General features: G+C 38.5%; 1 protein-coding gene across 18 annotated transcripts in view; it reads right to left on the minus strand.

Annotated features, from left to right (window-relative positions):
- cep295 (centrosomal protein 295) overlaps window positions 1-16,295 on the minus strand; it is a 103,972-nt gene that overhangs the window by 15,898 nt on the left and 71,779 nt on the right. For 16 of the 18 annotated variants that reach the window (XR_010018691.1, XR_010018688.1, XR_010018689.1 and 13 more), the window contains 4 exons: window positions 11,017-11,174; window positions 8,945-9,101; window positions 5,766-6,430; window positions 2,518-2,673 (listed from right to left, as the gene is read on the minus strand). Coding sequence is in view for 11 of the 18 variants with exons in the window: in XM_063053863.1 (XP_062909933.1) it covers window positions 2,518-2,673; window positions 5,766-6,430; window positions 8,945-9,101; window positions 11,017-11,174 (1,136 nt within the window). In the remaining 7 variants the exon portion in view is untranslated. The remainder of the gene's footprint in view (window positions 1-2,517; window positions 2,674-5,765; window positions 6,431-8,944; window positions 9,102-11,016; window positions 11,175-16,295) is intronic. The other 2 variants (XM_063053861.1, XM_063053864.1) reach the window with 2 other exon arrangements.

Consider the following 16,295-nt stretch of genomic DNA (forward strand, 5'->3'; position numbering starts at 1 on the left):
AATAAACAGGCAGACTATTATATATGGAGAGAGACTTCAAAATGCAGAGATGCAAAGGGACTTGGGAGTCCTTGTGCAAGATAACCTAAAGGTTAACCTGCAGGTTGAGTCGGTTGTGAAGGTGAATGCAATGTTGGCATTCATTTCTAGAGGTATAGAGTATAAGAGCAGGGATGTGATGTTGAGGCTCTATAAGGCACTCGTGAGATCACACGGAGTATCGTGTGCGGTTTTGGGCTCCTTATTTTAGAAAGGATATACTGACATGGGAGAGGGTTCAGAGAAGAATCACAAAAATGATTCCAGGAGTGAAAGGGTTACCATATGAGGAACATCTGGCAGCTCTTGGGCTGTATTCCCTGCAGTTCATGATAATGAGGCGGGATCTCATAGAAACATTTCGAATGTTAAAAAGGCTTGAACGGATTAGATATGGCAAAGTTGTTTCACATGGTAGGGGAGTCTAGGACAAGAGGCACGACTTCAGGATTGAAGGGTGTCCATTTAGACCAGAGATGCAGAAAAATTACTTTAGTCAGAGGGTAGTAAATCTGTGGAATTTGTTGCCACAAGCACCTGTGGAGGCCAAGTCACTGGGTGCATTTAAGGAGGAGATGGATAGGTCTTGATTAGCCAGGGTATCAAAGGGTATGGGGAGAAGGCAGAGGAGTGGGGATGATTGGAAGAATTGGATCAACCCATGATTGAATGGCGGAGCAGACTTGACAGGCCAAATGGCCTACTTCTGCTCTTGTATCTTAAGCTAACAGTAGGGTGTAAGGTTTTCAGATTTTGGGTTTGTTTTGTTATTGAGGTTGGCCATGGACACACTGGCACCTTCTGATTTACTTATAAGCAATAATATAGCATGCCTTGTCCACCCTACCAACAGGTGCTGCTTGGCCTGCTGAGTTTATCCAGCAGTTTGTTTGCTGCTCCAGATTCTAACATTTGCAGTCTTGCGTCCTTGCAGTTAGCAGTGTTGATTCGTAAAAAATTAAGCAGACTATTTAACACTGTAACATTGGCAAGGTGGATGGAGAGGGATTAATTTACAAACACAGCTACAAATTACAAATTCAGTTAAATTCCAAACTGTTTTAACTGGAATGACTGAATTTTCCTACTAATCCACATGACTACATAGAAGAATAGTGACGTCCAAAAATAGGTGGTAGACAAAACACTTGATCATCACCCAACTCACCTACTTCTGTTTCAAACACATGCAAGACATACATACATATCTCTCTCTCTCTCTCTCTCGACAAGGCATACAATTTAACTAGCATAGTCCATTCAGCACAGAATACAAAAACAAAAATAGAAAATTAATTTCATACTAAATAAATCAAAATATTAGCACTGTATTTAGCACAATATTATATCTTTTGTAATGTTTCTTTGTCACGATTACACAAATGTTCCATTTAAAACACCATTAGAAAGATCCAATAACACTGTATATCGGTAGCACACTTCACAGCGTTCATAATTCATAGTGGGTGGAACTAGATGGCACTCAATGGCAACTTTGAGTTCAGCTATGGAAACAGCTCAAGTTCTACTTTTAGTTTCTCTCGTTTTCTTTTTCAAGGTGGATGGGGTTCTGTCATAGACCCTGACCTGGAGCTACACTCAAATTTTGATTCTTTGTGATACTTCCAGAGCTTACTAACCGGCTGTTTTTCAATATCTCAAAGATGTGGCCGAGAAGACAAGCGCGCCTTCGGGGTTCCAAGGTTTTGCAACTTTGGGGGATAAGCTGATTCTACGACTCTGCCGCCAACTAAAGCATCATGGGAGAAATCAGAACACCAGATCAGCTGTTGGGGGCTCTGTACTTGTCAAATCACACACCCACTCTCTTTCTCTGATTGGTGGGGAAGAGTTTGTTGCTGATTCTCAAGTCAGAGAGCTCGGGAAGAAAAAAGTGATGTGGCAGAATTTAACACCACAAATCAGGGAGTTGTTTTATGTCTCCCCTCTCATGGGTGACACCTCTCTGCCTCTGTTAAGGAGAGAGACAGAGCTCTTGTGGTATGTGGAATTGTTGGGTGAATGATTAGTTTTTGTTGTATTGCAGATCATGATCTTTACTGGGGGGGATCTGCTATTGCTTGCTTGGTAGGTGGAGGGCGCTGATACATTTTTTTTTGCTAAGGTAGTGGGGGAAGTAGGGGAAACTTTGGAGTTTTAACATTTTTACTATCACTTATTCTTTGGGGCACTCTTCTGTTTTCACGGATGTCTGCCAAGAACAAGAGTTTCAGGTTGTATAGTGTATACATTCTGATATTCAATGGAACTATTGAATTTATCCAATACCAGATCCAAGTTATCCAAAACTGGATTATATTAAAATTGATTTGTCATATATTGCCAAACTGCCGTGCACAAAGTTGTAGCCTAATATTTAAATCAATATCACAACCACCAAAACTTAATGTCTTGGTGATAAAGCAAGACATGTTGTAAATCAAACCTGTGAAGACAAAGATGTATTTGATATTTTACCTGAGAAGGTGCTTGTATTTCACTTAAATCATTTTCAGTAGTTATATGTTCAACTGCAACCTCTTGACCTAGTTCATCATCTAATAACGTTGACTCATTCAGTGTTAGCTGTGTCAGTTCTGGTTCTTCCATAATTCCAACATCTGATTCTGTCCCCTAAAACATGTCAGACAATTTTGAATGTGTATCAAAGAATACAGTAAACTTACTTCTTTTTTAAAAAAGTTGGCATAGCAAGTAATTCCAGCACACATTTCTCATCTCTAATTTCCTCAGAACATAGTGTACTACTACTGCCTACGTGATGAAATTAATTCCCAAAATACTGTTGAGTACACAGAATTCTGGATAATGGATGAGAGTTGACAAGATGGAACAAGGTATGACTTGTTGTTTTTGCTGTTCTAGCTAACAAACATCACAAAATATGGAACACTTCCTTCAAAAAAACATTGGATTATTGCAAAATATGTAGCATTGGTCTGCCAGTGGGAGAAAGTGAACAATGTATAGAACACAACCAAACAGCAACTGTGGAATTTAGTACTGATCTAAATATAAAATGTTTCCACACTCTTGACCTGTGGTTTGAAAGACTAGTAAATTCAACAGTACAGAAATTGGAGATGATGACTGGCAACAACGTCAAATGATGCTTTAAGCACACAATGAAATTTTTTCCCATTTTGCTGCTGCACACTGTGGCCTCCCAGAATGAATTTTAATTTTACTTAATCATTAGCAAATTTCTTCACATGGCCTCACACTGGAAAGGAGGCAATTGACAAACAACTGAAACAGTTTGGGTCTAGGACACTGCCCTTTCAAACTCCCACAGCAATGTCTTAGGACTGAGCTTCAACAACGATCACTCCTTATATGGGATGTAGCTCCAGTTAGTAAATAGTTTCATTTTTTTAAAACCCTTATGAATTGTTTTTTGTGCATGATCCTTTGGTTTTTAAATAAAGAGTATTTTGCAGCAGTTAACTCTCATTTTACTCAAACCTTGGAGAACAGTGAGCCCCAAGAAAAGGTCTCACTGTTCAAATTAATGTAGTAAATGTATGACGAACTTTTCCTGTTACTACTTTCTGAACACATTTTGTTTAGGTAATCTTGGCACTTCAGTAAGAATGTCCATTTCTACAGTACTGATAATAATCATTAGCTTGTATCGACACTAAAGCAACAAATGTGGCTTAAGTTTCTCAAGCTTCCTCTATCATTCAATTAGATTATGGACTATTGCACTTTAATTCCTCTTTCTCTCTAACTTTCCACTTGTTTGGGTAATTTTACACATTAAAAATTGTGTGGATGATCTCACCACTTAACTGAAAAATTTGTTTGGATCTTTTCAATCCCTGTTAGTACAGAAGTTTGAGAACCTCATTGTTCTTTGATTTTCATATAGTAATTGTGAGGATTTCAGGCACGATTAAGCCAAAAGTAAGCAAATAGAATTATCATAGATAGGCATCTTGGTTCAAACTGAACATGATATCCATTCTTATTCTACGGTTCATAATGACTAACATTTAGGGTTGCCATATTCTGTGAAGTTCTCCGAGAACATTATGAAAATGAGTTAGGGAACAAATTAATTTTCATTATGCATTACCAACACTGATTGATCACAGGAACAACCACCCAACATGAAATAAGGAATCATAGCCCAATGTAGTATCTTCCCAGCTTCACTAAATGTCAGTGATAAATAGAAATTATATTCCACACAACCACATGACTCCAGTGGCATCCAATGCATTAGAGGCAGAGAAAAGAGTGGACTGTTATTCTGGTAATAAGAGACAACTAGCAACCAAGATTAAGGCAGGAGAAAGGACATCTTGCGATAATTCTGTGGGGCTTTAGTGAAACCACATCTGAAGTATTATGTGCACTCATCATCTCCTTAACATGAACTTTCCTCAGATAGATTATAAAATTCCATAGACCCATTCCTTGTATGACAGGACTAATCTCTCCTCAGAGGGGAGGATGGCCTTTAATGGGTGGCAGGGCCTTTAATTATTATGGCAGCTTTTTTGAGGCAGCAAGAGATGCAGACAGATTCCATGGAGAGGAGGCTGGTTTCCATGATGTGCTGAGCTGCATCCAAGACTCTCTCCAACCTTTCCTTATTGTCACCATACTCTAATCTACAACTCTACCAATTTCCGTGTTATCTGGAAACGTATGGATCAGTCTATCCAAACTTTTGTCCAAATCATTTATATATATCATAAACAGCAAAGGACCTAAAACTGATCCTGATGGAATACCACTAGTCATAGACCTTCAGCCAGAATAACACCACTCCATCATAACTGTTTCTTTTCTATGGCCAAGACAATTTTGGATCATATCTCCCAACTCCCCTTGTATCCCAGTTGCCTTAATCTTCTGGATTATTTTACCGATGTGGGAAGCTTTACTGAGGTAAATGTACAAAAGATCAATTGCTTTACCTTCAATAATCTTCAACTTCTCAAAAAAAAACCTCAATCAGGCTTGTGAGACATAACCTCCCCCATCCAAATTCATACAGACTATTGCTGATAATAATAGTAATAGGCATCCGTTGGTCTCATGAGACCATGGATTTGTGCCTTGGAAAGTTTCCAGGGCGCAGGCCTGGGCAAGGTTGTATGGAAGACCAGCAGTTAACCATGCTGCAAGTCTCCCCTCTCCACGCCACTGATGTTGTCCAAGAGAAGGCCATTAGGACCCATACAGCTTGGCACCGGTGTCATCGCAGAGCAATGTGTGGTTAAGTGCCTTGCTCAAGGACACACATGCTGCCTCAGCCAAGGCTCGAACTAGTGATCTTCAAATGACTAAAAGAAAGCCTTAACCACTTGGTCACGCGTCAACACATTATTGCTAATAAATCTATGCTTTAAGATGTGAGTAGATCCTATCTTTAAGATAATTGTTTCTGAAAATGGAAAGTATCCTGATGCTGCAGAAACCAATGTTTATTACGACAAGAATTAGTTTACTACCACACAACCTACACTTCACTGAAGATCAGTGACAATTGTAGCGAATTGAATACTATTTACCAAGTGACAAGTAAGTTTTTTTAAAAAAGTGCATAAACGTAATAAAAATTAAAACTTTCCATTCCTGTAAAAGAATTATCAGACCTATTATGACATGTATCTTGTTAATAAATGAATACAAAAAGGAAACAATTCTTGGCCCAATAGCACCTCTGAATCAAAAACACACTAACTTACTGGTGTAAGTGTCCCTAACTGGCAAATCCCTGGCATTAGATTTGATGCCGATGGTTGAGACCGATCCCAATGAGGTTCGAATTCACCCTCACGTTCCATGACAGTGTCAGTTCCTTCCTTTGTATGAGGTAACTGTTTAGATTGCATCATGGAATTCTGTTCTGTAATTTGGTGCAATTTACTATAAACACAATTGTCTTCTTCCGATAACATTAACTTAGAGGCTTCAATACATAGACTTTCCAGAGTGACTTTGTCATCTGAATTTATTGTCTTGGTGAAGGCAACTATCTGTTTTTTAGACTCGCAATCCTCCAGCCATTTTTCATCTTGGTTAGGCATTTCAAACTCACTCACAGTAGTCAATGTTCCATTTTGTTGGAAGAATGAATCAGCATGCTCTTGAGAATTTTCTCCATCACCAACTCGCAATTTTTCAATGCCTGGTTCAGAATAAGATGATTGATTTATGGAATCCACAGTCAATGAATCAGCAACTACCCTTCCAGCTCTTGACAGGTCAGATGGAACATACTCAGTATTTGTTGAATTTTCATTATGACATTCCTGCTCTAAATTTTCACTAGAATGATCAGTATTTGAATTGTATTGTCTTGGAGAGATTTCCAGATGTACAGGTTGGAAAAAATCCAAACTACTGTTTTCTGCAAAATGAAATGCATACTTTAGTCACAAGAAAAAAATGACCTAATATAAGGCACTACCAAATCATCTTGCATATTTCCTCTACTTACAGAACAAAAAGAGTATGTTGAATTTATTGAAGCTGAATTTTAATAAATACTTTGCAAACATTTTGCCATTTTCCTGCACTAAGGAGTAATTTACAACAGCCACTTAGTCTACCAGCAAGTCAATGGAACATTAGGAAACCAAAGCACCTAACAAAAGTGAAAGGAAATGTATGCAACAAAAGTACAAATAACATACAAGATCTTGAAACAATTATTTTTAATATTTTACACCTAACATTAAAATCAGTAATGGCAGAATATAAGAGATCAAAAAAATTGCCAAAATTTAGTCTTTCAAACAAAATTCTAAGGCCTCTGACAATTTGCTGTTATTTGCATAATATGTCACCACTCCCAAAAATGGTCCATTACTTCAGTTACAATAAAACTGAAAATTCCTTATGAATGCAAGAAGTCCAAGAGACTAGAGAAGTAAAAAAGCTGCTACCCAAAAATCTGGGACTTCTGAATTTGTACAGGTATGATGAAAGAACTAATGTTGCAGGCACTCGTGCTGAACCACTATCACCATCCAATATCACATTTTCAGCTTCAAAGTAAATTTATTATCCAAGTACAAATATGCTACCATATACTACCTTAAGATTCATTTCCTTGCAGGGATTTACAGGTAATAAATATAGAATTTGACAAAAAAAATCTATACATAACAAAGACTGACAAGCAACCAATATGCATAAGATGACAACCTAAGGAAATAAATAACATTGGACACATGAGTTACATAGAGTCCTTGAAAGTGAGCCTGTAGGTCTTAAAATCAGTGCAGAGTAGTGGTGAATGAAGTTATCCATGCCAGTTCAGGACCCTGATAGTTGTATGGTACTAACTGTTCCTCAACCTGCTGGAGTGGGACCCAAGGCTTCTGTACCTCCTACCCAGTGATAGTAACAAGAAGAGAGCATGTTCTCAGTAGTAGGAGCCTTTAATGATAGATGCTACTTAGTGGCAGCATTCCCTGTAAATGTACTCAATGGAGAGAGGGCTTTGGCTGTGACAGACTCAACTGTATCCACCATTTTTCCATTCTTGGGCATCAGTGTTTCCATACCACACTGTGATGCAACCAAATAGAATACTCAAACAAAAAAAAAATCTGCAGATGCTAGAAATCAAAGTAATACGTACAAAATGCTGGAGGAACTCAGCAGGCCAGACAGTATCAATGGAAAAGAGTAAACAGTTGACATTTTGGGCCAACACCCCTCATCAGGACTGGAAAGGAAGAGAAATCAGAGTAAGAAGGTGGGGGGAGGGGAGGAAGAAGTACAAAGTACTAGATGATAGCTGAAACTAGGAGAGGGCGAGGGGTGACTTCCCAACTCTTACTTCACCCCTCGCCCTCTCCTGGTTTCACCTATCACCTACTACCTTGTACTTCTTCCTCTCTTCTCCCCCCCCCCACCCCCCCATGTTCTTACTCTGACTTCTCCCCTTCCTTTCCAGTCCAGATGAAGGGTCTCGGCCCAAAATGTCAACTGTTTATTCTTTTCCATAGGCGCAGCTTGGCCTGCTGAGTTACTTCTGTATTTTGTGTGCATTGGAGTTGGGATACTCCCCACTGTGAATTTGTCACCAAAATCTTTCACAAACTCCTACATGCTAAATCTGCACAATCTTCTAAGAAAGCAAAGGTGCTGTCTGTGATAGCATTTGTGTGTCTGTCCCAGGATATATCCTCTGATATGTTAATACCAAATAATTTAAAGCCATTGACCCTATTCCACTAAGAAATTTAAGAGAGTTTATAGCAATATACAGCATGAAATCATTCCTACAACTGGACTGGCCCATAACCTTGAAAACCTTTCCTATCCATGTACCTGTCCAACTGTCTTTTAAAAGTTATATATGAGCTACCTTACTCCTAGTGAACCCAGGCTCTCAGAAAGGTGGCAGTCTCTGAACTGTCCTTAAGTGACACAATCAGATTACAGTGCATCAAAACAAAACGATTCTCCTTTTAACAATGCATCGTAGAGTACTAATGTGATGGCCTTTCTCAAATAGCATTAAACACTGATCTGTCCTGTGATTGCAATATCGTATGGAGAAGTAAACAGATTTTGCTGAGGTACAGTTTGGACAAGGGCTAAGCCTGGAACTTAATAATCAAGTTCAACATGGAGAATTGCCAGCCAACATCTTCTGTGTAACATTATGACTACTTTACATTTTATTTTGTCCTAATTGTGTTCTTTCTGGTAAAAAGATGTGCATAATTTATGTTAGCTAATGTTTTCCTTGTGAATGCTCTGCCCCTTAATGCTGTGCGCATCTGATGCTATTTCAAGTTTTTAACTGCACTAGTGCATACATGTACACTGTAAATTGGATAATAAGCTTGACTTTGACATATTAACAGACATTTCCACTTTCTTCATTTAGAGCCAAGACACTCACCCTCATAGGACTGCTGAATGTGGTCCTCTGGTTGATCTATATCTGAGGCTGTTATGTCAGAGGCTAGAGTGTTGCTAGAGGATTCTTTGTCTGAAGTTGCAGTTGGGATAGAACGCTGATTTCCTGAGGTGCTGCCAATACTTGGGAAATTTGAATTCTAGATTTATTAAAATAAAATGAAAAATCCTCAGCTTTTCTACATTTTCAAAGTTTTTTTTAATTTATAGACAATGTTGTGTTTTGAGCCTCAAGTAAATGGATTTTGTACTCTATGAATAAAACATCACATCCAGCTCATTGTAGAGCCAAGACAGCTATTGATAATGTCAACTCTATGCTACAGTTGGTCTTCAGGGCTTCCAGCATTTCTCACATCTTAGGAGAAGTACATAAAAATGAAGTTGGTAAAACTGCAGTTTATAAAATTTAGAAAAACTACTTGGCAGTTTGAGTAATGGAGATTTGTTATTACATAATTCACAAATCACTACCAAAAGGTCTGAGATATAACCAGAATACCCTTGCTACACACCTGCAGAGGCATCACTGTTCAGAGAAAAAACTTCCCAGAGGAGCATCTCTTTACTTAAAGTGGGATTGATTAGAAAAAAAATTCACATTATAGAAAATCTTGGCAAGATAAGTTTTTTAAAAAAAATTCAACTCTTCTGTAAAACAGGGATCCACTGCAAGTCATTTTAAAATTAAAACGCCAAGATAATGTTTAAAGCAAATAAAGGCCCTTGCAGGACAACAGCAGTTTGAAAAATATCTTGGAACATTATTCATATTGAAGATTTCACAGTGATGTCCTTTTGAAGTCTCAAAACAATTTAAGCAACATAGCGATCCTTTAATTACAAGACTGTAGCCATCTCAAAATGTTTACCCATCCTGCTTTCTGAGAAGGGATCCATACATCCTCACACAGCTGTCAGATTCTCCAGTCTTTTAAGCTGAACCACCTACAGATTCCAGAATTTAGTACAATATCAAACTGTAGCTTGATCAATACATATTAGCACATTAATACGGTACCTTCAAAAGCTATAATGTATAATAGCTGATTCTAGAAACATTAAAGGATCCTCAAAATACCCAGCAGATCAGGTGCAGCTATAGAGGTAGAAAATAGTGCTATGTTGAACTAGCCAATATATTAAAAAAAATTAGAGAATTAATGTGGTACAAAGCTGGTATTGCTTACAGATCCAAATTTCTAGATTTTCCTCTCATTTGCCTTAAAATACAGAAGTGTGGGCACAATTCGGTAATGGATAGCAATGATTTCCAAGTCAACAAAACAAGGATTATTGATTTTTTTAAAAATGAGATAAAAAATTCAGTGTTAATCTTAATATCCTAATGTTGATAACTATGCTAGGGTTATCTATAATACCAACATTTAAAGATTTTACCTCCGCAGCTGCTTTTGGAAAAATACATACACCTTCTCAGTGTTAAATCTTTACTTCAAAAATATACAAATCCAAAAAATTCCTTATTATATTTCTTGTTAGGTGACTTTTATCAGCGAAACTTCCATTAAGAGTATTTTTTTTTCCACCACTACAGTTTAACCAGGTTATATTTAACTCCTGGCTCAGAGAGTCTTGGAGGCAACAACTGGTTAGTATATTTTTCCCTCTACCTTGCACTAAGATTGCCTTCCATGTTGGAAAGATTCAAGAGGAAAAAAAAAGAACTTACTTAGAAGTGACTTATCTATAAACTTCAATATGCTTCAGTGTAGATGTAAATTTTGCTGTCATTAACAATACAATGAAACTGGGATAATCCAACACAGCTAAGACTTTAATGGTGCTGGACATTTTTACATTTTATAAGATGTCACTGAGTCCTATAATACATTCTCCTCTGGACTGGGTAAGATTCAGGGAAGCATGGGCCCTGGTAAAAGACTGGGGGGAGCAAAGGCCTAGTGACAGTCAGAACAGCAGCAGCCAGCAAGAAATGCAAATGCAAATGCATGAACCTTAATTTTACTGTAAATTACTAAGCAGATAAATAAAGACTGATGATAGCCTCAAGTTCAAAATTAATCTCAGTACCTTGCTAGATGTCAGAGATAATGAAGAACTATTAATGCTAAAGTCAGGTCTGCACTCCAAAGGCTGAAATTCAAAATCTGAATCCTGTTGACAATTATGCCGCTGAAGAAAGGGGTTGAGGAATTCCAGGTTTGAAATATCACAACCAGTTGTGGAATCTGTAACAAATAAATAAAATAATAATAATAATAAGTTCCTTAATCAAAACAACAGAAATGAAACACATGGGTGATAACTGCACCAAGGTGAATAAAAATTTCCCAAACCACACAAGTTTCTGTTCGAACTCAGTGGACCAGGCAGCAGATCAGGGCTCATTTTCTTTCATAGCTGCTGCCTGGCTTGTTGAATTCCTCGAGAGTCCTGTGTATTGTACATATTCTAACATCTGTAGTCATTTGCTCTCCTAGGCATCATGAAAGTTGACTTCTGTCACAACAGGGTTAATTAATTAAACAAGCATTCTCCATTGACTAGGCAAACAATCTAAAGTTGATTAAGTCCTAACATAACACAATAAAAATACAAATACTGTATATGGAGAATGCTATTCCGCCCTACATGCTTGGTCTATCATTCACCAAGATCAATACAGTTCTTTCACCTTAAGTCCATTTTCCTGCACTAATTTTCATTTCCTTCACAAGCAAAAATTTGTTGATTTTGTTATTGAAATTATTCAGCAACTGAGCCTCCACAGTTCTCTTTCGCAGAGAATTCCAAAGATTCTCACTTCAGTCTCAAATGAGAATGTTGTTTCATCTCTAGACAACCAAATGAAACACCTCACCTCCATCTATCCTGTCAACCCCATTAAGAATTTTGTATGTTTCAATGAGATCACTTCTCATTCTTCTGGAGAGTGTATAGGTTGTATAGGTCAATGTGAATCTCTCCTTAGAGAGAACATTGCCCCATCCCATGAATCAACCTGTTGAACTCTCACTGAACTTCCCTTTCATTCCTTGGGTAGGAAGACCAGATCTGTACATAATATTCCAGATTCTATGAATTCCATAATTATTACCCTTCTATTCTTACAATAAAGGACAAATTGATCCTGTAATTGCACAGTGACATTCAGGTCCTTCTCATAAATTTAAAAAAGTACTTACTTCACTATCAATGACTGCTGAAGGTGCCAACCTCCACTTTTCACATTATATTCTATCACATCCTTGTCTCTGCACTTAGCCATATCATCTTCACAACCCACATGTAGCTTTGCATCAACAAACAGGGATAAACCACATTTGGCACCCTTCCAAATCACTGTTACAGACTACTGGGACTTCCCTTGTCAGAGCCTCCCAAACCAAAAAAAAAATGTCCATTCATACTCCACTTTACCTCCAATACAATCTAATAAATTTGCTAAACAGCCTCCTGTGTGAAAAGTCCTTCATAAAGTTAAATTCAGTCACGGGGGCAGGGGGTGCTTTTTTCGATTTTACTAGTAATAACCTCAAAGAAAGAAATGTGTCAAACATATTTTTCTTTCATTCGTGCCAGCTCTGCCCAACCTTAATAGACTATAGTATATTCCTTACTACTGATACCAGGTCTCTCCTTTCTTTCCTATATGGTATTAATTTGATAGCTTCCAATATGTGGTAACCATTACAGAATTAATGGAATTTTGGAAGATGTTTTCTGAACATTCACTATATCCATAACTTCCTCTTTCAAAACCCTGGAATTCAAGTCATCAGAACATATTCTAGTCCCATTTTCTCCAATAATGTATATTTAGCAAACTTTAATTTCTTTCAGCAAGTCTCACTCAGAATTGGGGTGCCGACAAAAAGGTATAATTTCTACAGAAAATATACACATGATGCAAGAATAGGACTGCAACAATTTGACCAACAGTGAGAAGATATGCGTCAAACATAAACCCATCAACAACTCAGGCAACACTGGAGTTGGATCTGTTTAATTCTTAGATTAGACTTCAATTGTTATTTCCTTTTAACAATTATCTGCTTGCATTTTGTATAATTAGTTATATGCAAGTAACTGCTTATAATACTTCTTAGCGGTCACAATAAGTATATGCAAGTTCAATGCATTCCCTAAGTGGTTATACGCCGTATGATTCTGAATGCCTCTTTGTTCTGCGTTATATGAATAAAAGCCCTCTCATTTGTTTACTCTTATCTGCAAATTTGAATGGAATTTTCCTCAGTTCTGTAAGCTGCTCCGTGCTGGGTGCCATCTTGGCTTTTTGTTTCTCCTTTCACTTAGCAGGCTTCTATCACTGTTCTCTTCCAATTTTTCTTTGTTCTATCAACACTTAAACAGTCGTGCAGCAACAAGTTTTGTGCCCCTTTCCTAACTTCTGAAAGAACCTTGGATTAATATCAGAATCCAACATTAGGATTGATTTGACTGCAACAAACTATAATGCTTAAAAAAAAGATCAAAACAACAATACTAAGAAATAGAAAAGTAGCAGCAAAATAGTTACAAAACATTCGAGTGAGGTGTGACAAATTCTGTAAAATAAAAAGTTTAAGATTGAGAAATAAAGTATTATATTTTGGTTGTACAAATGAATATCAATTCTACAACTAAAAAGTATGCCAAGATATACATTTTCTCATCTGCATTCACCAAAAGAGAAGGATCTGGAAGATGGCCAGTTCAGGAAGCGGTATGTTCATATTCACAGTCAGAACAATACAACATGGATCCAGGTCTGTCAGTCCAACAAGTCCATGCTTACCATGGTGCCCACACAGCTAAACCCAATTTCCTGCACATATGCAAGCCCCACCCCGCTACTTAATTAAACAAGTGTTTCTTAAATTGTACCTGCCTCAACCACTGCATCTGACAGTTCATTCCATATACTCAGCACTACGAGGGTGAAAAGGTTGCTCTTCAGGTTCCTTTTAATCTTTCTGCTCTCACCACAAACCTATACTTCCTACATTGGGAAGAAGACTTTAAATCCACCTTATCGATACCTGTGATCATTTTAAAATATTTTTATAAGGTCATTCCTCATTCTAAGTTCCAAACAACATGAGCTTTACAACAGTGGTAGAAAAATTATTGCAGAAAATTCAAAAGGAGAAAATTTATGCATATGTCAAAAGTCAGGAGCTGATGAGGGATAGTCAGCATTTTGTGTGGGGGAAATGCTGTCTCATTAATTTGATCCTGTTATCATTGTTTTGAATCATTTTTGAGAAGGTAACTAAGGGAATGAAGGGAAGGACCAGGACAAATGGATGGTAGCACTTATACTTACATACAGGGGTGTGTATTCCACCCAACTTCCTGAAGTCAATGACCAGCTCCTTTGTTTTGCTGACATTGATGCTTATGTGAGAAAACTGTTCCTGGACTACAGTTCAGCATTCAACACCATAGCTCCATCCAGATTCGACTAGAAGCTCAGAGACCTTGGCCTTGACCCTGCCTTGTGCAGCTGGATCCTGGACTTCCTGTCAGATAGCCAGCAGGTTGTAAGAGTGGGCTCCCTCACCTCCACCCCTCTGACTCTCAATACAGGAGCCCCTTGGGGCTGTGTACTAAGACCCCTCCTTTACTCCCTGTATACCTATGACTGTGTCACCACCCACAGCTCTAATCTGCTAATTAAATTTGCTGATGACACTACATTGATTGGCCTTACCTCAAACAATAACAAGGTGGCCTACAGGGAAGAAGTTATCTTTCTGATACAGTGCTGTCAAGATAACAACCTCTCCCTCAATGTCACAAAAATAAAGGAGCTGGTTGTGGATTACAGGAGGAATAGAGACCGGCTCACCCCTATTGATATCAATGGATCTGGGGTTGAGAGGATAAACAGCTTCAAGTTCCTCGGCATCCACATCACCGATGACCTCACGTGGTCTGTACACACCAGCTGTGTGGTGAAAAAGGCACAACAGCACCTCTTTCACCTCAGACAGTTGAGGTCGTTTGGTATGGGCCCCCAAATTCTAAGAACTTTCTACAGGGGCACAGTTAAGAGCATCCTTACTTGCTGCATCACTGCCTGGTATGAGAACTGTACCTCACTTAATCGCAGGACTCTGCAGAGAGTGGTGTGGACAGCCTAGCACATCTCTAGTTGTGAACTTACCATGATACAGGACATTTACAAGAACAGGCGTGTAAAAAGGGCCCGTAGGATCACTGGGGATCAGAGTCATCCCAACAACAATCTATTCCGGCTGCTACCATCCAGGAAACGGTACCGCAGCATAAAAGCCAGGACCAACAGGCTCTGGGACAGCTCCCTCCACCAGGCAATCAGCCTAATTAATGCATGCTGATTTGACTGTACTCTATATTACATTGACTGTTCTATTTATTATAAATTATTATAAATTACTATGATTGCACATTTAGACAGAGATGTAACGTAAAGGTTTTTACTCATGTATGTAATGGATGTAAGAAATAAAGTCAATTCAATTAAGGAAAAAGCTATGTCCAAACACCATGCCACAAGGCTATCTATCTCCTTCTGGTACTCCACCTCATTATTATTTGAGATCAAGCTGCTACAGTGACGTTACCTACAAAATTGTAGATGGAGCTGGATCAGAAATTGGCCACAGTGATGAGCGTATAAGTAGTATAGCAAGAGGTTGAGGACGCAGCCCAGCAGGCCACTGGTACAAGGATAACTGTGGAGATGTTGCTGCTTTACCGGGGATGTGGTCTGTTCGTAAGGAAGTCAAGGATCCAGTTACACTTGCCTATACGAATAACCACCTGACACAATCGGCAACCGCCTCCGATCTGAGCCAACACTTACATGCCGGACGGCACCTAATTAATTAGCTCGTTTATTTCGGCTTTTTTCTTAAAGATGTGCTGGGTGCGTTCCGACTACCGCTGCACCACTGCATTCATCACGGCAATGTATCGGTCAGCGGCCCGGAGGTTGGGAACAACTGCTTAAACTATGAAGCTGTCCTCGCCACAGAAACCGATCAAACCACCCATGACTACCTTTAAATTCCACTTTCATCACCATTGTCCAGTGCTTCTGTTTCAGCTTATTAAAAAGACTGACTGATTTCTCCTTAAGTATAAGAAAACTCAACGGAACACCACGCTTTGTACACCCATCAATCCACTCAAGCAATAGACTTTCCATTTTATCCATTATTGGATGCCGACCAAGACAGACCACTTTGCTACGAGCAGAACCAACAGTAACATTGGCAGCTTTCAAAATTCTTTCTCTCTGCGTATAAATAGCGCGAATGGTGGATGCAGGCAAGTTCAACATGCGGACAATGTCCTTA

Source organism: Mobula hypostoma, chromosome 7 (genome assembly GCF_963921235.1).
Source record: "Mobula hypostoma chromosome 7, sMobHyp1.1, whole genome shotgun sequence".
NCBI classification, from domain to species: Eukaryota; Metazoa; Chordata; class Chondrichthyes; order Myliobatiformes; family Myliobatidae; genus Mobula; species Mobula hypostoma.